Here is a 22,270-nt window from a genome sequence, read left to right on the forward strand (position 1 = left end):
TTTTCATCAGTCATTCAGCGAGGCTCGAGGAAAAATATTTAGATTTTGAGGAGGGACGTGATTAAATAAATAGATAAACAAAGTCAGACCCCAGCCATCCCCTTCTCTGATAAATAAAGCATGGTCCCTTGTTTAGCCGAAATCCTACAAGCGGATCTGGGCTGTTTAACAGGAAAAAAAAGTAAAATATCTAGCAGATATCAAATTACACTGTAACTAAATAACACTAAAAAATGTATGGTGACCATAATGTGTAGGATATTATTCCAGTATAACAATATTGTATCAGTATATCAATGTCCTTATGTCCTATGTCCTTATTTAAATAAATAAGTAATCAAACTATTCTGCCATATGAGAGTTAATATAAAGTTGTATGATAGATATAAAAAAAATACAAAAAAAAAATAAAAAAAAAAGTCAGACCCAGCCATCTCCCTGCCCTGTTAAATAGTGCCCCTTATATAGCCATAACCTAATAGGTAGATTTAGGCTGTTTTATAGAAAAACCTTTAAAAAATATAGCAAATATCAAGTCAAACCAGAACTAAATGCCACTGAAAACTGCATAATAGTAAATTAAGTTGTAGGATTTTATGACAATAATAATACTGTACCAGCATAACTGGAGTTGTGTAATTGTGCCCATTTAATAATTCATAAAACTACTCTGCCATATGGGAGTTCAAACTTTCTAGAAGGTATATGTTAGTTACATCGTCGCTTTGCCTTCTTGGACACAATTTTTGAAACTATTTTCATGAGATTAGCTTACTATACGCTTACTTCTTACTGGAAAAACCTGTATAATTTATAAATGGAGCATTAACAAGTATAAATTAGAGATACCAAAGTTTAGTAATGTAATAATATAAATTACAGCATATTTTTCGGGGGAAATGCCGATGCCATATTTGAAAGGGTCCGCGCTTGGCTGGGCTCTGGGTTTAAGGAAGCTTGTCCGCCCGGCAGTCGGAGCGGAGGGGGACTCGACTGCGAGAGCTTCAGGCGGCGCTGTGTGAGCTGGCGACGGACACCGAAATCTCTCCACGACGGCTTCCCTAACGTCTTAAATCAACGCGGCAATGACCACACTTTCACTATAACGTCTCCGTGTCACATCCAGGTGAGTTAAACTTGTTTTCTGTGCTTTGTGGCGGCGGCTGTGTGGGGAAAATAACCGAGGCGAGGAGGGCAAGCTGTGGCTCAATACAAAGGCTTTCTTTGCCGGAGAAAATGCCGGGGCTGCAGCAGCCGGGAGGCCCGCCTGTGTGTCTTTCAAGTCACCGACTAGCCACGGTTATCTCTCCAATGTTACTCATAATTTTGCTAATTTCCTCCAAAAATGTTACCATACTGATTTATGTAGAGGTTTTATCGGACATTAATCACGTTTAGCGGTGTTAGCGACCGAATATCGAGGGTTTTGACAACCATGGCCGGTACCAAGAAACATGGTTGCTCTGCGGAGTCTCCTAACGCTGCACGCCGGGCATCAGTGCAGTCCGTGCCGCTAGAGGGTTACGGGGACAGCCGGGGTTTCTCTTTTGCAACCAGGAAAGCATCCGGGAGGGAAAATACACGCGACAACGCGGCTGGTTATGTAATACAGATAATGTTACCAATTAATGTTGGCATGCCTGGTGAAACTTTCCTCATGCACATGATATGTCAAACAAAGTTGGCATATGACTACGTTATGCTACGTTTTTAGCTCGGTTTATGTGGTTCTTTGCATTTTTTTAGTCGGGGCGTCTTTGGTGACCCATACTGGTTTCCTGTAGCTTTCTGCACTTTTCTGCTACGGTTTAGCAGGTTATAATCACTGAGGAGGATGATTAAGAGTTTTGCATATTGTCTCATGGTCTCAGGCTGTACTCGGGTCGTCCATTCCCCCTGCAGGGTGCATACTGATGGGAGATTTACATTTGGGGTAGGAAAGCTAGCAAAGGCTGTTGCATAGCGACTCCTCGACTAGGTGATTGCCTCAAAGCTTGCTTGTTCATGGGGGTGTTGCAGGGTTAAACCCTGGACGCTGGGTTACTTACAGGACAGTGTCATAGTCGTGCTAGGTTCAGGAGCCAGTTTACCGTTCATTATCTATGGACCCTGACAGGTACCAGGGGCGTTTCTAGGATTTGAGGATAATGGGGGCTCAGCCCAAGCTTCATTATAGGGGAATTCTTCTTAGTTTTTTTTTTTAAATTTGTTTAAAGAACAAGCTCTTTTTTATTATCATTTGTAGGCACTCTGGCATCATAGTTACCTTTTAAAAAGCAGTTGCTTTTTTTGTACTTTCCAGATTAATCATGAATTGTAATAAAAAAGATGTTTAGATTTTTTTAGTAATTAGAATTAAGTACAGAATAATTAACAAATATAATAGTTAAATGTATGTATTTACCCGTTAAAAGTGGTGCAATGTGACAAAGTAGGTCCACATTTATTCAGATACAAGCATGAATGGAATACGAGATTATTAGATTAGGGGCTTTTTATTTATAGGCCTATTCGTCTTTAAAAGCAAAATGAAAAAAACAACAACATGTATTTAGATCCAGAGCTATTAATAAAACATTCAGGGATGAAGCCTTAGACGCTCAGGCCTAATGAAGCCACTGGCAGGTACCATTTTGTGCAAGAATTGTGTTTACTCCATACAACTGAACAGAGAAGAGCTATATATATTTTATATATTTTAACTGGACAATATCATTAGTTTGTGTTTATGTCAGTCTGAAATCAAGCTAAACCCAGTGGTGGAGAGTAGTGCATTACATTTAGTCAAGCACCATAGACAAGTGTGACAACAAATGTATTTCACTGTACAATGTTACTTTTTTCCAGATTCATGCTTAAAAAATCAAAGTGCATATGAAATATGGTGTATTGATTTCCAAATATATTAAGTAGATCAATGTACCCTGGCCAGCTCCAAAATTAAAGTTCAGTTTAGTTTGCACACTAATACATCAGTAATAATGATCCAATAATGTAATCAATAATGACATGATAGACAGGTGCCATTTTTCCTGCATAAGGAGCACATTTACTTTTGATAATTCAGGTACATTTTGGTGACAACACTTATGGACTTGAGTAAAACCTTGAATGAAGGACTTACTCGTAATGGAATACTTTTAAATTCTGATATTGCAGCTTTACTTGCATAAAAGATCTGAATACCTTTTCCACCAGTGATTGAACTCCAGCTGCCCATTGTGCTCATGAGATGACAACTTTATGTATTTATTCTGCAGTGCATAACACAATCGGATATTTGCACAGTAAAATCTGTCCATCAGTGAGAGCCTGAAGAACATCCAATGTAGTATTAAAACAGAAACAGAGAAAGGGTGTTGAGGGGACAATGACCAGTTGAATAAACATGATGATTTACCATTGTTCATTTGAGGGAATTTACACAGTAATTAGAGAACACATTTGTATTAAAGCACAGCTGTTAGCTTGTCATGATACCCTGGGTGCTCCTTAATAAATGGATGTACTAGCCAAAACAATGTTGAACTTCAGTTCCTACTTCTGCAATATTTTATCAGTAATAACTTAAAGAGCTAAATTAAGTAATTCAGATGTTTAATTTACTAATTTGTGTGCACACGTAATCCAAAATGTTCCCTTGATACCTGCGAGGCTCACTAAATTCACACCTGCTGTTCTTCTTCCCTGCTCTATTAGTGGGTGCCACAGGGCCCCCTGTGGGAAAAATGGTTTCTTTAGACTATTGAAAGTGAACATAAGGAGATAATTTATTGAAATGAACTAAGATAAGTCTCTTTCACATTGGTTTGGAAATGTTTGAAATCACTGATTTTTAGTTGGTATGAAGTTTGGTATGAATTGTGTTCACAAGCAAATCACAATCACTGAAAGTGATAAATAAGATGAACCAGAAGAGTTTGCTCCCCAGGTTCACTGTGTGGCAAATACTTTAAAGTAATTTGATATGCATATTTGTTAAGTAATGTACGTATTAGATAGCAGGTGTGATAGGGGCCTCTTTTAGATGGGTGTCAAAAACAACTTGTAGTACTTAAATATTTCAGTTTAAATTTTGCTTACAGTGCATGATTAAAAGACAGTAAATCAATAATCAACTAGAAGCAACCATAGAACAGGATCCCACTGATATTTTTGCCAGAGGATCCAGTACCAGTTTAATCTGGCCATGGGTGTTCCTATGTAATTTTGTATGTACCAGAGTTTTGGCTTTCAGTGAAAGACCCCATGTTATTTGCCATAAGTGCTGTAATAAAGCCCTTCCCCCCGTCAATGTGACAGAATCTGCCTGAACACTTCCTTCAGTGATTTTGTGGTAAAAAAAACTTTGAGTGTCACCGCCTCCTTTCACTGTTATCAGATTTCCCAGCAGTGTTGTTCCATTTTTGTGTGTAACTGTGAAATCAACATTATTCATTCAACTTCCAATTACTGACTCTGCACACACAGCTGCAGTCTCCCCAAAAATAAGAAAACAATTACTAACTCCTGCACCCCTGAGTTGCAAAGAAAATCTTCTAGGACCATATAAAACTATTGCATTTAACATGATAGTATACCACCTGCAATGAACTACTGCAGTCATCATGTATATAGTGCGTCCACAGGATGGCAGCAGAGTGCTGACATTACCTATTCTGCATATTCAGGATGTGTAGCTGTTTCCACTGATATTTAATTTGATTGGGTGTTTGCGTCAGCACTGACCACTCTGATAGACTGCAGGCTAAGACAAGGAGATCGAGTGAGAGGAAATGAAATGATCCTGGTGGTGAAATCAAATAAGATAAAATAAGACTTTATTAATCCCACACTGGGAATATTAACACATCACAGCAGCCCAAGAGTGATGCTCAAGGTAATTTGAGTGCTAAAAAAGGAGAAAATGTTATGAAAGTATAAATTAGATAAAATTAAAAATGAAATAATATAAAATCTACATAGACTATATACACTTTTCTCTTATACTACAGTATGTCCATATTAATAAATTGTCTGCATCTGACAAAATGACATGTTTAGTATAAATGCTAGTATGGAGATCCTTTTTTAACATTAAAATTAATTACATTGCATTATTCTTTACTATCTCTTAGGGTAAGAGATCAACAACAAGGGCAGATATGCTGGATGTATGAGATTTCTGATACACTTTACATATTCATGAGGAGGGCTGATTTCAGCTTACTGGAAACAAAACTGTATCTGAGAATATTTTAGCTGAAAAGTATTGAGAAATTGCCATACAGAAATGCTGAAAATGTGCTGAGGTAATTTAGAAACAGTCTTTCAGCCACATAGTTAGTCCAACAGAGAGGCCGGTACATTTATTTACTAGCTTTAAAATGCCCCACTAAGTAAATATGCCTAATCTTGGTCACAGTTCTTAAAAAAACAGCCCATTCAGGAGAATCTTGATGTTTGTTTTATGTTAAGCATAAAAAAGAAACCAACTGCCAGTATATTATCAGGTCCATTATTAGTTTATTTATAAGTTAAAGACGTAAGCTTGTGCTCTGGCAAATTGTGATGGACATTTAAAACTGTTTTCTGACATTAATAAAATGAACAGGTAGTCTGTTTGTAAAAATTATAAAAAGGACCAATAGATTAATCAAGTTGTAGTAGTTGAAGTCAGCAATCTGATACTTCCCCGAAACATCCCACAAATGTCTGTACACAGTTGGACATAATTAGGGTTGCCCCCTAAAAGGTGTGCATAGTACCTCTGAGGACGTTTCTGTCCTCAGATTTCGTTGCATAGTGAGCGCTCCCTGCTTTCATGCTGCTCTCTGGTAAAGGAAGCTGCGGACACGGACCTGTCAAACTCTCAAAGTCTATATACAAAAAGGACTGAATAGTCAAATACTTGTTTTGATGAGCAAAATCATATTTGACTGACAGAATTCTGAGTGACAAAATGTTCATTTTTGTTTAGATGGATCAGTTTGCTATACTCCAATGTCTTAATGTACTTTATTCACAGCTCTTACAAAAGGATCTGACGGGGGCTTTGTCTGTGTAGTTTGACTCAGTTTCTCACTGTTTCTGTTTCCTTTTTCCTCTCAGATCTAACAATGTGATTGTGATCGGAGGCAGCTGCACTCCAATGGTCGAGGACCACTCCTCACTTCACTAGAATGTACTTGATGAACGTACCTCCTGTCGCAGCGACACAAACAGAATGGAGAGCATGTGGCCCACCTGGAGGCTATAGCCTTCCGATCTGCTTCAATGACTCTGACACTGAGTTGTCCACCAGAGCCGCACCTATCTCCGATAAGGTCCAGATGATCATAGAGAGCCTTAGGAGCTCCCAGTCCTCACTCGAGATGGGCGACGAGATCGAGGGTATTGTGCCACCAGGACAGGAAGGGCATTCCCAAGTCTGTAAGGTCGCAGTGGGTCCTTATGTGGGAGCGAAGACCAAAACTAAAGGTCCCACAGAAAACCAACAGGTAGATGTTTCGTCCCCAAACAACCATGCGAGCAGTGACTCTGACAGCGATGATTCTGTGGACAGAGGGATTGAGGAGGCAATCCTGGAATACCTGAAAGAAAAGGATGATCACAAACGCAAGGGGGAACCATGTTTCCCCTTTCTCCAATCATCCAAAATTCCCAGGAATAGCCCACCTCTGCCCGAGGTTTCCAAACAGAACTCTGACAGCAATACATTTTTGATTGCTAGTAGCCAGTTTCCAAAAAGTGTCAAGGCTGAGGCTCCCACTGGACCAGCTCTTATACCTTTAAAAAAGTATATTAAAAACAAAGCGGCCCTAAATGATAACACAGTAAAGAAATTGGATTTAAGTAATAGTACAACCACAAGTTTAGTCTTGCCCAGAGAGCAGACAAAGAGCCCCTCTAAAACAATCAGCCTCCTCAACAAAGTAAAGAGCCCGGTCACCATCAAGGTGGAGGAAGACTCAAATGATTCCAGTAGTGATGACGGCATTGAGGAGGCCATCCAAAGGTACCAGTTAGAAAAAAAGGAGCAGCAGAGTAAAAGGGAAATGTTCAATCCACATGCACTCAAGGAGGAATCTGACTCCACTAGCGATGATGGGATTGAAGAAGCAATTCGCTGCTACCAGCTTGAGCAACTCAAAGAGAAGAGTGCCCTGAAGCCATTCTTACACAAGCAAAAGCCCTTAAGTAAATCATTAATACATGCTGTTGGAAGTACAAGTACAGAAAATATGAAGAAACACAGACTGAAAAAGAAAAAGACCAGAGCAGAGAAAGAAGTAAAATCTGTTCAGCCAGCTCCGTCTGTTTTTACACCCAAAAATACACTTTCCGAGTGTTCAAAGAGTAAAGGAAACGGATTGCTTTTGTTCAAAGTAGAAGGTTTTAAGGAGCAACTTACCCCTGCCCCTCCAAAGGTTAATACAACTGCAGAGCTCATGTGTGCTGAGGCAATACTGGACATATCAAAAACGGTTATGCCCGGGGCTTTCCATCATGGTGTCGGCCTTAGCAGTTGTGCTCCCACCGAATCTTCCATGCAATCTTCATTGCCTGAGAACTGCCCAGATGAAGACAGCGATGGCAGTTCCATTGATAGTGAAGATGGCATAGAGCAAGAAATCAGGAAATTTCTTGAGCAGAAGGCCCAAATGCACAAACAGCCACCCACTGCCATGACTCAAGAGCCTCAAAGTGCAAATGAACCAGAGAAAGTGAAAGTAAGACAAGTCCCAACCCAAAAGAAACCTCAGCGATTGTCTTTAACACAGAAAAGAAAACACAAAGAGGAAAACTGTAGCATTTCTAGGAAAGCAGGGACAGATAACAGTGTTAAAGAAACAGTCCCTAAACCTTCACCTGAGCATGGACAAGAATCCAGCCTATTGGTGTTTTCTCAGAGAAGTTCAGCACACCTAATAGCTGGATTACGCAATACAGAGGAAAGTGGAGACAAGAGCAGCTCACTTGACAGTGATGAGGACCTAGACACTGCTATAAAAGATCTGCTCAAGACAAAAAAGAAGTTAAAGAAAAAAAACAGAGATTTAAAGCGAAAATCAAGGATGTGCCTCAAAGATGAAGAACCACTGCAGGGGAATACTTTAGAGACCAAAAAGTTGAAACATGATCCTTTTTCCAAGCGCAGTTCTTTGAAAAAAGTAGACAAGAGTAAAGATGACACGAAAGATAAGTCTGGATTGAATAAAAAGAGCTTTTTACAACTTAAACAAACTAATAAGAGTAAAGAGCATGACATTTATGAAGGTGAAACAGCAACTGTGGGTCAAGACACCCTGTTGCCACACAATACTCAGACTGCTCTTGAGATAAAGGAAGATAGCAGTTCAGTAGACAGCGATGATAGCATTGAGCAAGAGATTAGAAGGTTTCTGGCCGAAAAGGCCAAAGCAGAGAAAAGTAAAGATGGCGATGTATTGAGGAATGGTACCATTGTGGTTCGAACCCCACTTCAAGATGAAGACATTAAACAGGAAAATCAGCTGGCTGAAATTTCCAGAAAAAGTATCAGTCCTCTTTCTGGACAGTCTCCTTTGAGGAGTCAGCCTCTTCCAACGCCACAGAGTTTGCCACCAGACATCTGTACCATCCGTGCACAATCACGTCTCTCGTCAATGCAGTCCTGCAGCCCAAATCTTTTGGAGCCAGCAGACGGAGCGGGGGCTGCTAGAACTGAACAAAGGAGGCTTAGCTCCGGGAGAAGTGACGTCCAGGATGTCAGCCCGCAGACAGAGAGCGTTCGGCCAGTTTTGAGTCCTAGCATTGCTCATTCTCGCTCGGAGTCAATGAAGTGGCGCCAGAGCTTTGGACTTCCACCGACTGACACAAGGACTCTTAGTCGAACTCCATTCCATATCACCTCATCTAAAATCAGTGAGACTCCATCAACAACTCCACCATATCAAAGTGGGGGCCCCAATTCACAGACTCCAGTCGCTGGTTGGTCCTCTGCAAGGACCAGCAAAGCACCTTTCCACTGCTCTGCAGAGACAAATGTAAATGCCACGTTCAGATCCCCTGTTATGAATTTTTTGTCCACTGCCAGGCCGCATCCAAGGATGTCCTTTGCACGGAGCTTTGCACCCAGCCACAGGTCACAGTGCCCTATAGAAGGAGAGATCGAGAGTATGGTGCATATTTCCAAGGACAAGAGCGTGTTTGTCGAACTGGAATCTAATAGGACCAACCATGTCCAGGTTCGAAGCAGGGAAAGGATCGAGGGAAAGGAGAGAATGGACTTGCTAAGTGAGATAAAAAGAGAAGGCGAGAGCATGAAGATAGATGATAAAGAAAAACATCTAGAAAGAACAGAGGAAGAATTTATAGACGAGGCAGATTGTGAGTCAGACAGCAGGAGAAATCCAGAGAAGAAGCAGGGCTTTTCCACTGTGTAAGTACTTTCTTTGGCCTTTATGTCCCATAGCATCATAATCCAATTTTCTATGAGTTAATTTCTTGATTGTGCCCTGCTAATAAACATAGTGTAGGTTATGATCAAGCTCATTCATTTCTAGGCTCGAAGGGAATGTTTGTTAATACAATAAAATAAAACAGGCATTTTTTTAAAAAATGTGTTTGTACATTTTTACAGCTATGTAACACGATGGCACCATTGTGACCATTTTTGTGCCCTGTCATTGATTCATATCATCACCAACCCTTGTAAAGCAATACAGTGACATTTTGGTACAAGAATCAGCGTGCATGAGTAGTACCACCATCGAAATCCAGAAAAAAATTCTTGCAGAAAATTACAACATCCTAAATATTTTTCCCATTTTATGTAAACCAAGAAATGACCTAGAAAAATTAACCTTTCAATATGACAAAATAAAGATTTAAGGTTGAGACCAAATGCTTAAGATTTAGATGTATCTTTTTAATGTACCAGAGAGACAAATTAGCAATGTTGCTCAAAAATACATGCTGTTATCACATGATCTTACCCAGTTTACTGTACATGTGATATGTGGGTTTACTTTAAAGATATTTTATGTGCAAAAGTTAAAAAGTAATTACTGTTTATGTTATTGTCGGCAAATTTGTTTCCATCAGGGTATCTCAATAAAAACCAGGAGACAAAAACACTATTAGCTCTTTGCTGCATTTCTTTGTCATTTAGTAAATTACATTTCTTTGGATTCTGATCTGTTGTCCTAACAGGAAAATATTAATCAGTTGAGCAAGAAATAATTACTTATTCATGATTTGTAGAGGCCCTAAACACCGTTATTGGGAAAATCTCATGCAAAGTGGAGCAGTACGCCTAAAATGTCACAATGAAATATTCTAACCTGTGATTGCATTCATCTGTGCTAAGTCTCCAAAATGCTTAATTTTTTTTACCTGCTTTCACACTGCCGCACAGTAATCACCCTGAAAATTGCCTACTTGCAAGAGCTTTCCACCAAAAAACAACCCTTTTTTAAAGCGGCTGTCGCTGCAGTCCACAGCTGTGATGACAGGCAGGTGCTTCAGGGAACACTGGCAGCAGTGCAGCCGAGCATGTTAATGTTATCCTAGGCCCAGTTTTTCTTCTGGTTGTCCTCATCAGTTGCTAGAGCTGCAAATCTGGGTATTTAGATTTTGTTTTGTGGTGGCCCGTAACGATTTAAACATTTGCCGCCAAGAATTAATTTAAAATTTGTTTTAGCAGGACTGTTCATCTAGAGTGCTATTAGAATATACCATTTGGTTATTGATTCCACCTCGCAGAGCGTACTCTGGGTACAGACGGAGCAGCAAAACGCGAGGCGCAGTGAATGTTTAACTCAACCGTTGATTACGCTGGGTCTAAAACTTATGCAGCAGCTATTCCTCATCCATTGATCTGATCAGCTCTGAACTGATAGATAGATCAATTATCCACTTCGTGGGTGCGACACAAACTGCTGCTGGGGAATAAAAGAACTCATGAATAGTTCCACCTGTGCTTTGTTCACAGGCCTAAAAAATGAAGCGAGGTGACACAAAATAGTTGTCAGCTACTGCCACATATAGATTCTAATTCTGTGGGAATTTCAGCTCCATATATGTGCTTCCGAGATGCCCGCTGTTTGATCAGCCAAAGCCAGGCAGCAGCCGGCAGGGGTTCAACGCGAAACTTTGTGCAGCATAGCCTAATCTGTGTGTTTACATGGACTGCAACGGCTGTGTTCGAAACTCCCACCTTCCCCTCAGTAAAGTCAATGTACAGAGTGAATTACTATGCGCTGGTGTGAAAGCCCAATTAGTTTAGAATAATAAAGACCAGTCAGATGCCATCTAATCTAGAGTTCACCATGATTTAACCTGCCTAAAGTCTACCATGCTAACAATGTTTTTTATTTTATTATTTTATTGCACAGCTGAGGCTCGACAGAGCGGTCTTGACTCTTTTCTCCCCATGTTTTATCTTCCCAGTCAAGTCCAGAAACCAAGAGTCACTCTGTATCGTCGGACTCAATTTAAAAGCATGTCTCTTTACGTCACCCCTCACCTACTCTACCTCTTTATGCTATAACCTTGCTCTCCCTACACTCTAAATCTTGGTTCTTCTAATCATGATTATTCCACAAAATCACTCCTCACCTTACCCACAGATTGACGACAGCCTTTCTAACTTTTGCACATCAATAGAAAAATCTTCGATACACTTTTAAAACACATTACACCCTTGACCCGTAATAGGCACCTTTTTTGGAGCAATTTTAGAACATCAGTTGGTCCTGGAACACTCTTGTATCCTGTTTAGATTACCACTGAGATACTACATCTTTCCATCAGCCTTTGTTTTTCAGACACAGTGTCCTTAGCTCATTGTTTGGTTTAAAGTCATAGATGGGCATTAAAAGCTTAGTTGTCGATAAAAGCCACTATAACAGTCTTGGTCATCTTACCTCTATGGCCCAAATGTTGTTCCAGATTCCACAGAAACCACATAGTTACTCATCTCTGTCTCGCTAAACTTGATATCCAGTGTGTTCATTTCTTTGTCATGTTGAAGTTTTTTTTCCCTTTGAATTTCCTATGTGAAAAAAGGCTATTTATTTTTGTTTATCAAAAGAAAAAGTTACTGAACATGCTGTGCATTGCCAGATTTTGTAAATATTTTGTAAGAAGTGTTTCTTTTTTTCTTTTACTCTTTCAGAAAAAAAACTTTTGCTGTGTCTTTTAAGTGCATCTGTGTAATAAAGAGTGGAATCTAAGCAACAATGGGTCTTCCTCATTGATAATGTAATTTGCATCATGGTAATGGTTGGTTATGTTCACTTGCTTAAGATGGACTTTGGGATGCATTCTTAGAGCATTACAGGGAACTGGTCTGATGTGTGTCCTGCTCTGCCTTGCCCAGGTCTTTGTCCAGTGCCATTGACCCTGGCATCACCATCAGACCTTGCATAGCTCTCACCACAGAGGAGAGAAGCAGAATGTTCAACAGGAGGTTCCTGCCTGAAAAATGCAAGAAGGTACAATAATGTAGAAACATGAGCTTTTGGTGCAGTTTGTTTCACTTCATTATTTGTATCTGAAACCAACTTACTAGCCCCATCAGTTGTGAGGAAAACAAGGATTTGTATGCCTCCGCACCAGGGATAGGTGTGTTTTCAGGTTATCTGTCCTTCAATTCTTGTGGACTTAATATGCATCTAAGAACGCCTTAAGGGAATTTCTACAACTTCAACACAAACGTCCACTTGGACTAAAGGATGAACTGATTTAGTTTTGGTGATAAAAGGTCATGTTCACTGTGACCTTGCATCTGTCTTATTCCTGTGTTTGCAATATCTCAAGAAAGCCATGAGGGAATTTTGTCAAATTTAGCACAAATGTCCACTTGGACTCATGAGTGACCTAATTAGATTTTGGTGGTCAAAGGCCACAGAGACCTTACAAAACATGACCATAACTCAAGAATCCAAATTTCACACAAATGTCTCAAGACAAAATGATCAAGTGATGACATTTTATATTCAAAAGGTCAAAGGTCAACTTCACTGTGATGTAATCATGTTCTGCTAAAACTTGTTTCTGGCCATTCATTCAACATAATAACTCCAGATTAGAAGGGGAGACATGAATGTAAACTATAACTGCATATTGACTGGTTCACGGAGGCATACAACTACAAGGCGGTCATTCTGGGGTTTTTTTTTTCCACTTAAGCTGTTTGTAAAAAGCTGTCTATGTCCAGAGAGTGTAAAATCTGTGTGATGCTTGCAGGGGGTACCCTCTCACAGCAGTGCTCCTGCACAGATCAGGACGTTGAAACATGTCAAAAGAAAACTTAAGTTCGTTCCAGTCAGCAGGTATGTGGTTGGACCCAAATCGTTAATCTCCAAAGTGAGTTATAAGTAAAGTAAAACCCATTCATTTTGCATTTTCATCTTTTTTAGGAGAGATGAAGCCCGCCCCCATTACCACAACATACAAGGATAAGACTTAAATATGCATTTAAAACATGCACATAGATGATGTTTGATATTACAGTATTTTGCACTTTATTAAGAGTTTTATGTAAGGGTTCTTGTTAGTTTTCATGTTGCAGACTAGTTGCAGTTATGCAATTTGGATTTTTTTCTTTTATCTTTTCAAGATAAAGTCATTAAATTTGAAATTCACCTGGCTGAAATTCATGTAAAAGTGTCAGTCCTCCCTCAGAATGATCTCATCGGAGGAGTCAGACATTACAGGTTGAGATATTTTGCAGTGTTGCACGGTATATGTTAAGGATATTTTCCAAAATGTGGAATAATACATAGTTAGGGGCATTTATTTTTTATTTAATTTTTTATTGCAGTTTTGGACTAAAGTAAGTCCTAATCCCAGGGAATACTCTGAATAATTTAGTCTTTACTCATATTCTCAATGTTTTAGTTTCATGATGTTGCTGAATAATAGTAGTTTAGTGTTGTCAGAGTCTGAGTTGGTTGCTGTTCTTTAAAAGTCAATTTGGGTTGTCCCTGACCACACAGATGCCGTGAGTACTGTTAGAGTCGTTGGTTTGTAACCTCGCAGCAATAGTTGAAAATTTGTGTAGTAGTGTTTTTTTTTCAATAAAGTTGTAATGTGAAAAAAACTTGGACTCTTGGGTAATGTAGTCTAGTACAGAAAGCTTTCACGACAGAACGTTACGGCAGTCAATATACGGCAAACACGCAGCCGCAGTTTGCTGACCTTCCGCGGTCCTCAAGCAAGCATGGCCGGCCGAGCTATTACGAAAGGTACCTGCTCAAACGTATTTTTTTAAATGTCATTATGAGTAAATTGTCGTCTGAATCTATTTGAGTGTATCATCCAAAACTCAAGATATGTGCGACAGTTTTATCATTGTTTTGTTTTATGTTTAAAATGTTTACTTACAAGTTAGCATCTTAGCCTGTAGCTAACGTCCGTAGCTAGTCGTACTTGCTTGTTACAACTTAATGTCGCATGTTTTGACTGATATCTGTGTTTTTATACTTTGGGCTGTTTGGGCTTAAGGCCTATGCAACACATTTAGCATAGTTTTGTTTTATGTTTGAAATGCCAACTGACAAAATGATATCGTAGCTTGTAGCTAACGTCCGTAGCTAGCGGGGTAGCTATCCGTAGTCGCTTGTTACAGGTTCATGTCTGATGTCTTGCCTGGTATTTGTGTCTCATATTTAGGGCTGTTGGGGCTAAGGCAGTCCCGGGCTGCAGTCAGTTACTCCTGTGGTGGACATCACTATAGCACTGCAGCGTCCATCCAGTCTCCCCAACAACAAAGCGACGATGTTTTAGGTCAGCTGGGGTCTTTCCCAAATCTCTTACCACCCACCAATGCCCTGTCTGCTTTCAGATCAGTCTACGATATTATTAGTAATGCATTAATATTAATACATACTCAAAATTAGTTTTCTTGGTTTATGCAAAAGGTCCGCCACATTTTATTGCCCATGTGCAACACCTTATTGCGTCCGTCATGGAAGACGCTTCATACAAATATAGTTCCGTGCGACTACCCTCATAAGGGACTGTTTGTATTGGGGGGGCAGAATGGGGCAGGCATGTCACTTTTTTTAAGCACAGGGTAAGGGACTTATTGGCTGATTGGGATATATAACTTTGTTTTGTTGTATCTTTTTAAAATAATTTTAAACATACTCTGATACCCCAAACCCATAAGCAGGTTTGAAAGGCATGTTTTGCTTGTGTTTTGTTGTTTTTTTTTCATATTTACTTTTTTAAACTGCTTAAATTAGACCATTCTTCGTGGCAAGAAACTGCAAAAGCAGCAGTTATTGTTTAATTTACAAACACATCATATGTCACAGTTGCTTCCATCAGGAAACCTAAGATTTAAATAGTGCTGTTTCATCAAAATCACTTCATTCTACATGTCTAGTTGAAAATTTCCTCAAAAAAATAAACCTTTCACCATAGAAATAGTGGAGAAATATTTGTAGCTCTGGGGAGAATTAGGACAAAAGAAAAAAAATAAGAAAAAAAACCCCCAAACTTTAGGTACACGCCAGCCACTCTCCTCCTCATACAAATAATTAACAGTCTTTTAGACCGACATTTCATTTTGTCTTGCAGACATAAACAACTTAAAGGTTACATTTTATTTAGAATAAAATATTTAGAATAAACACACCCTTCTCTTGTCTATTGAAAATAACATTTTATTTTAAAGGGTTGCATATTTACAAGGTTGCAAAAACCTTGTAAATATGCAACTCTTAAATCACAGTGAAAAACAAGGTCATTACCAAAACAAAGAAGAGAAATGCTACCCAAGAAGCTTAGCAGTAAGTTTTATTAGTCTTTATTTGTTAATTGATTGAATTAATATGATACAGAAATTCAGATAAACAATAACAATTATTACAGGTCAAATAATACAAATACATATGACAAAAATAAAATGGGATTAAGTTTTCTTTTGAAGAAAAGTTATGACAGTTCCCTCCACTTCCCACAGCAGAGAAGGATGTTTTTCCAGAGCTTGCTGCTGTATTTAAACTCTACACTTGGATGAAGGGTGCTTCATTCAGTTGTGAAGGTGACTACAAACTGTGATGGAGGGAGGGTTGGCAGGGTCTGGTTAGGAACGGTCCCTAACATAATGAACATGAAACTAGCAGGAGTCTGTATGAGTTATCTAAGTTTTGTTCTTCTCCAGACTTTCATCAATATATTTTCTCTTACGTGCAGATAAAGTACTGAGAAAGCCGCTCGAACACCCAGACTTTTTCCGTGTGTCGGAGCTCTTCACCCTGAAAGACCTGTTCAACGCCAGAGTGCATCTTGGCCATAAAAAAGGTTGCAGGCACAGGTTAGTATCAATTCCCTAAAACTATCGACCATTTTACTAAGATTGATTGGACAATTTTGACTCTGAGCAACATGGTTGCAACCGATGCTTTTTCATTTTCAAGCAATTTGACATGAAAATACTAAAAATCAACATTTTTGACTATCTCGAATTCTTAAAGCTTAATGTGTCATCTTTAAATTGCTTGATTTTTCTGACTGACAGTCAAAAATCCAAATATATAAACTTTAAAAAAGGATTATGAAAAGCAGCTAATCCACACAGTTGAGAAGGCAGGGCCGAAAATGTGTCAGATTTGCCTGGGAAACCTTCCAAGGTTTAAGTAGTTCAAAAATTATTACTAATAGATTTTCTCTATACAACTAATCAATAAGTAGATAAATTGTTTCAGCTTTCGTCAATGAAATTGAGATCTACCAGATAAAACACAGTGTGGTCAGCGCTTATTTGAAAAATTCCTTTTTTTTTCACTCTGACCTCCAAAACATCCAGATCTAATGTAGTGGCTTAAAGCTACAACAACTAAAAGTCACTGTATAATTACAGACTCTATGCTGTAGGGCTCAGAGACAGAGGGGAAAATCAAATATGATGTTTTTGACCCAATATATAAAATATAACAATATATGATATTGCAACATCATTATAAGGTTGACTGTAGGAGCTTAAACATAATATTTCCACACTGAAATTTTTATAAAATAATCATCAGTAAGTGTAGATATAATGACTAAGTGGGTAAGGGCAAATAATACAACAGCTGGAACAGCCTGACTTCTGTTACGTCACTCTCCTAAAATGCGTCCTTCAAAACTCACCTGGTCACATTCTCAACTCGTCAAATACAGATGCTTAGTCAGCAGTTTTCAAAAAAAAAAAATCTGCACAACTACTGCATTATAAAAAGTAAGACAGTCTGCACAGGGCGGATGGGGGGGAGGGGGCGGTCGACGGGTCAAACAAAGTCTGGACTTGTATCGAGGACACCACTGTTTACTGTATGAAAACAACAGACAATTGAGTTATTGTAGTAACACTGAGTTAATAACAAAAGCACCATTTCCCTTTTTTAAATGTTTTTTTTACCACAATCAGTCTCTTAATTTCTAATAGTCAATTAATCATACTAGATTGATTCCATTTTTATCAAGTTTAAAATAGCATTATTTTGCATTTCAAAAAAGGTTTTGAAGTCCATATGAACATTGCAAAGCAATTCTTACCATTGGGAATCAAATTACTGCAAAGAATTTTACATTTACCTTTTTTTTTATCAGTGCTGCACAGCTACAACAGTGTGGTCTTGGAACCATGACGGAGAGATAGATTAAAGCTTAAATGAGCATTTTCAGACATTTATTGCATTGTGATGAACGCATTAATACTGACAACCCTTTTTGTGTTTGTTTGTTGTTTTCTTTACCAAACCACAATTTTGTTTCCTTTTTTTTTTAACCCTTTTTTAAAGTTTATTTTTAAAATAGACTGTATGCATTAAACAAGTATAAACTGTACATTTCCTGTAACAAAAAAACAAAAACAAACAACAGGTGTTTATTTTGCAGAGACATAATGCATGTAAAGAGAGTAAATTGACACACCGTCCCTGAGTGTCCAAAACTGATGCTGGAAGGATATCTAATGTTTCACAGATCAGCTCGTTGGATGAGTTGGGACTGAGAATGTTTTGTTAAAATTAGGAATTAAGGAATTAAGAAATTAGGAACACTTGCGATACCACAATCTTTGGATAATAATAGTTATATATCCCAATATCCATTTAATATTGTTATATTTCCCAGCCCAAATATAGTGTATGTATTATTGTGCCAGGCATAGACAAAAAGTCTTATTGTGTTAGATTCCCCATTGCAGGACAACTATGCTGTCTTTGGTTTTACATGTGGTTTCATCCTTTTTTCTTTTTTCTCACAATCCAGAATGTCACTGTTAAACTACATAATTCCAGTTACTCTGCTGGCTAAATGTGGCTATTTACTTACAATTCAACATCAGTCTGTTTTTACTGAGCCTCTTTTGTGCCTTACAAGTTGGAAATGTTTAAATACATCTCTAACGAAGATTTAAACACTGAAGGTCCACCGCTGCCTTTAAAAGCATGCAGGAAATGCTGAGTTGGTATCACCACTCCATCTTTAGGCAATGACATTTGCTGACCACAGCAGAGAAACACAGCAGAACAGAAAATGGTGAGATAGTGTGTCTGCTGACAAATCAATAAGTCAATATTATGCACAAGGGATTGCTGTGACCATAACAGTGGAAGCACAGTATGCTGCAGTGACTGATTTAGCAAAAAATAAACATCCCAGTCAGAACTGTGCACCTCCAGATCAAAGTACTGATGCTGAGACTTTCTGTATCCTCACTGTGATTCTCTTTTTCTCAGACTTATGGAGCCGTACCTCTATGGCTGCCGGCTGGACCAAGATATAATCGATCTCGACCAAACCGTGGAGCTCTTTCAGCAAGCCCTGAACTTCACCGCCCACGTAGCGTATCGCGGCGGCGTCATACTGTTTGTCAGCCGCCGCCGTCAGTTCGGCCATCTGGTGGAGTCCACTGCTAAGTTCTGTGGGGAGTACGCCCATACACGGTACTGGCAGGGCGGTCTACTCACCAACGCCCCCATCCAGTACGGCCCAGGAGTCCGCTTACCAGACCTCATCATCTTCCTCTCCACTCTCAACAATGTGTTTCAGACCCACGTTGGAATTAGAGACGCGGCAAAGATGAACATTCCCACAGTCGGCGTGGTGGACTCAAACAGCAACCCCAGCCTGGTGACGTACCCCATACCCGGGAATGACGACACTCCAGCTGCAATGGAGTTGTACTGTCGCTTATTCAGGTTGACTATTAACCGTGCCAAGGAAAAACGGAAACACGTGGAATTACTGTTCGGCCTGTAGGCACCCTCCACACCAAGCCGTGACATAATATATTCTTTATTGAGAGACATTAAAAAAAACGTCAAAAAAGTCAAAACCGTCTGCTGCTACCTTTCATTTTGCATCTATATTTTGAGAAAAAAATCTGAGGCTAGTTTTTCGGGGCTGAGGCCACAGTTCTGTCTTGTGTTAAGACTGAGGTTATGAGCATAATAATCTTTAACAAATGTGGTTTCTGTGATGAATTGCCTTCCGTCTCTAATTTAAAGGAATATTTAGTGTAATATTTTGGTGGATGTAGTGGCATCTAGCGGTGAGGACTGCAGATTGCAACCAGGTGAAAATATTCCCGTTAAAATTAATTCAGTGTTCATTTCTATGGTTTTCACCGGGAACCGATTTACCCTTAGAGGTCTCCTCTTCTCATAAACAAATAAACACGGTGATTTAAACCGGTAAAAACACTCAATAAAGCATTTACACGTCTACAAAAATGTGTGTTTTTTCAACTCACATTACAGAGGTGCTCCCAACTACAGTGGCCAACGCGAAAATGCAACGGCCCTGTCAAGAGCCACTGTTTTGTTTGTCCATTACAGGCTACTGTACAAACATGGCGGTGCTGTTGATATCTGTAGAGAAGGACTGCCTATATTATCAGCCCATTCTAAGGTAACAAAAACACGTTTGTTATTTTTAGGTGAGTATAAACTAAAGAAAATATACCAATTATACTGTATTCCATGTTTGCCAGTAAATCCGACACACTGAACCTTTAACGTGTCTACAAGGGCTGCCAGAATTTTGACTTTTCTCAATCAGACAGCTATTATTTCTTACTTACATATTATTGCATAACTATTACTGCATTAGAGTTGCTAGTACTCTCATATTCATGGTCACAGGTTGTGTAGCATAACCTGAATAATAACTATTCCTTCAAATGATAACAGTTATGCAGTTAATTAAGTTTCAACTCTAGGTCCGGTGTTCATACAAATTTTGGGGGAAAAAAAGCAAAACCTGCTGAAACTCACTGAATTTATGGTGGTATGTGAGAGAACGGGACTGCGTCAAATGAACTTAAATATATCTAAAAAACAATTTGTTTTTATGTCTTTAAAACATTTCATCGACTTTCTCAAGAGTTTTAAGCCATTCTTCTATTGGTTAAAACTGGGTTTAGTCTCTCAGTATAAAGGAGAATTAAGCCATATTTAAAATAAATAAATTTTGGATTTTGAGAATAAAGTCATAATATTACAATAGTTAAGTCAAAATTGAATGAAAACGTCAAACTATTGCAAGAATAAAGTTGTAGTTTGATAAGAGTAATTTAAGTTAAATGATGCTATTTCAACAAAATAAGTAATATCACAACAATAGAATTGTAATTTTACAAGAAAAAAGTAGTATTACGTTATTAAACTTGTACAATTAAGCTTAAAATCTTAGTTATTTTTTAATATGGTCTTAACACGCCTTCATATTAAATTATCTGCATTTTTTTATGGAAAAAACTTCCACAATAACAGGACCATTTTGAGAACTAAGTTGGAAGTTTTTGTTTTCAACACAACTTTCAAATCAGATCGTCTTCACTTTGAAGGTTAACAACTCAGTAATCTCAGACAGAAGCCAGCACTGCATCACTCCAACAACACTGCACTGATAAACAATAGAAGAACACATCTGTGTGTTATCTGCATAAAAATGAATTGTCAATCTGAAGAGTTCATTCAATGGATAAATTCAATTTAAAAAATTGAAGTTAACTTCTTTTACCTCAGGTGGAAGTGGAAATGGAAAGTATATTTTATTTATTTATATTTTAAACAAATACTTTATTGATACCACGGAAGAAATTGGGATTCGTGACAGTCGCTCCAATGCCAAGCAGAGAATTATAGAGGTAGAATTAAGTAAAAATATAAAATAAAGATATAAAAATATAAAATGAAATATGTGCATTAGTAAAATATAAAATGGTGTGCAGTTTGCCTCAAGTTCACACCAGTATAGAAATTTAAAAAATGAAAGGTCTGCATAACATACTAGGCATATAAAGTGTATGTGTGTAAAAACATAGTTGCAAAATATACAAATATGTACCTTATGCTATTTGCAATGTGCAAACTAGTTTGTAAAGGTTTAGAAAAAAATACATATACATAAATGCATTATGCTAGTGTACAACACAATAGCAAGAATAATATTAAATACATTATGTGCATTATTTGTTAGATTTCATTCAAGGGTGGTGTTAAAAATGAATTAGGATACTGAAAATACTGCTCAGTTTTAAATAATTGCACAGAGTATTACTGTTATTATGACGCAAGTTATGGCACAGTTAAGACAGTGTTACAAATAATTATTGTACCTAAAATCCCTATTATTAATAAAGAGAGAATGGTATTCTAAAACTGCTGATTGCCTGTCTATTGACCCAGAGTGGCTGAAACTGAGAGAAGATTTGCACAGAAGATAATTAACCCTTTTCACTGCAGAAATGTTGATGTCAGTAGTAACAGCACAGGTATATTTAATAACACAAATGATAGCTGCATTCCATTTAGGGGAGGCCCTGGTATTCTGCACACTGGAAAAGCTTACTGGCACACTTAATGGAACTACGCCATCGTTAATCAGTTTCAACTGTGCTTTCTTGCCGCATTCAAAGAGGATCGTGTTTACCGCCGTCATGAGAGGAGCTGGTATGAACGCCCACCTCTTGTGGTATTTACGGCCTAAAGTCATATTTTCCATGAGCTCCGAGGTTATGACTTCGAGCTCACAAGATCCGTTTGAATGCACAATATGACAAGTAAAAATATCTGCTGCTGTGAAAACAGGTCCATTTCATTGACCATGACCTCATAGGGCAGGGATGCTCATCTTGCTTTGCTTAGGGGCCACTTTTTGCAAAATGACAGGAGGCCAGGGGCTAATCGCAGCAGCCCAATACATATTTGTAGGATTTTACGACATTTCTAGGAGTTTAGGATGATTTTAGGACTTTAAAACACTGTAGGACTTTATAATGTTTAGGCAGTTACTATGA

At 38.5% G+C, this 22,270-nt stretch overlaps 2 protein-coding genes across 3 annotated transcripts; both read left to right on the forward strand.

The window, feature by feature from the left end:
• The first annotated feature begins 965 nt into the window (after positions 1–965).
• Positions 966–13,950, forward strand: ppp1r26 (protein phosphatase 1, regulatory subunit 26). 2 transcript variants are annotated; one of them, XM_042509668.2, is made up of 5 exons: positions 966–1,126; positions 6,091–9,403; positions 12,347–12,461; positions 13,216–13,301; positions 13,389–13,950. In XM_042509668.2, exons 2-5 carry the CDS (start codon positions 6,162–6,164, stop codon positions 13,429–13,431), a joined length of 3,486 nt encoding a protein of 1,161 aa, XP_042365602.2. In that variant the 5' UTR covers positions 966–1,126; positions 6,091–6,161; the 3' UTR covers positions 13,432–13,950. The 2 variants fall into 2 exon arrangements, with proteins under 2 accessions (XP_042365602.2, XP_087927100.1); XM_088070974.1 differs by having other exon boundaries at positions 13,216–13,950.
• Positions 13,951–14,071: 121 nt separating this feature from the next.
• mrps2 (mitochondrial ribosomal protein S2) lies at positions 14,072–19,700 on the forward strand. Its single transcript, XM_042509364.2, has 4 exons — positions 14,072–14,216; positions 14,644–14,757; positions 16,174–16,294; positions 18,705–19,700. The coding sequence occupies exons 1-4, from the start codon at positions 14,192–14,194 to the stop codon at positions 19,225–19,227; spliced, it is 783 nt and encodes a 260-aa protein (XP_042365298.2). The 5' UTR covers positions 14,072–14,191; the 3' UTR covers positions 19,228–19,700.
• The last annotated feature ends 2,570 nt before the right edge of the window (positions 19,701–22,270 follow it).

This window comes from Plectropomus leopardus, chromosome 20, assembly GCF_026936395.1.
Source record: "Plectropomus leopardus strain MGB_pleo_1.0 chromosome 20, ASM2693639v1, whole genome shotgun sequence".
NCBI classification, from domain to species: Eukaryota; Metazoa; Chordata; class Actinopteri; order Perciformes; family Serranidae; genus Plectropomus; species Plectropomus leopardus.

Excerpts from the sequence above, each read along its gene's own strand:
- mrps2 (XM_042509364.2), top strand. The coding sequence starts at position 14,192 with ATGGCCGGCCGAGCTATTACGAAAG. Across the intron at positions 14,758-16,173 it reads ACAAAGCGACGATGTTTTAG|ATAAAGTACTGAGAAAGCCG; the intron begins GTCAGCTGGGGT and ends TCTTACGTGCAG. Across the intron at positions 16,295-18,704 it reads AAAAAAGGTTGCAGGCACAG|ACTTATGGAGCCGTACCTCT; the intron begins GTTAGTATCAAT and ends TCTTTTTCTCAG.
- ppp1r26 (XM_088070974.1), top strand. The coding sequence starts at position 6,162 with ATGTACTTGATGAACGTACCTCCTGTCGCAGCGACACAAACAGAATGG. Across the intron at positions 9,404-12,346 it reads AAGCAGGGCTTTTCCACTGT|GTCTTTGTCCAGTGCCATTG; the intron begins GTAAGTACTTTC and ends TGCCTTGCCCAG. Across the intron at positions 12,462-13,215 it reads TGCCTGAAAAATGCAAGAAG|GGGGTACCCTCTCACAGCAG; the intron begins GTACAATAATGT and ends TGATGCTTGCAG.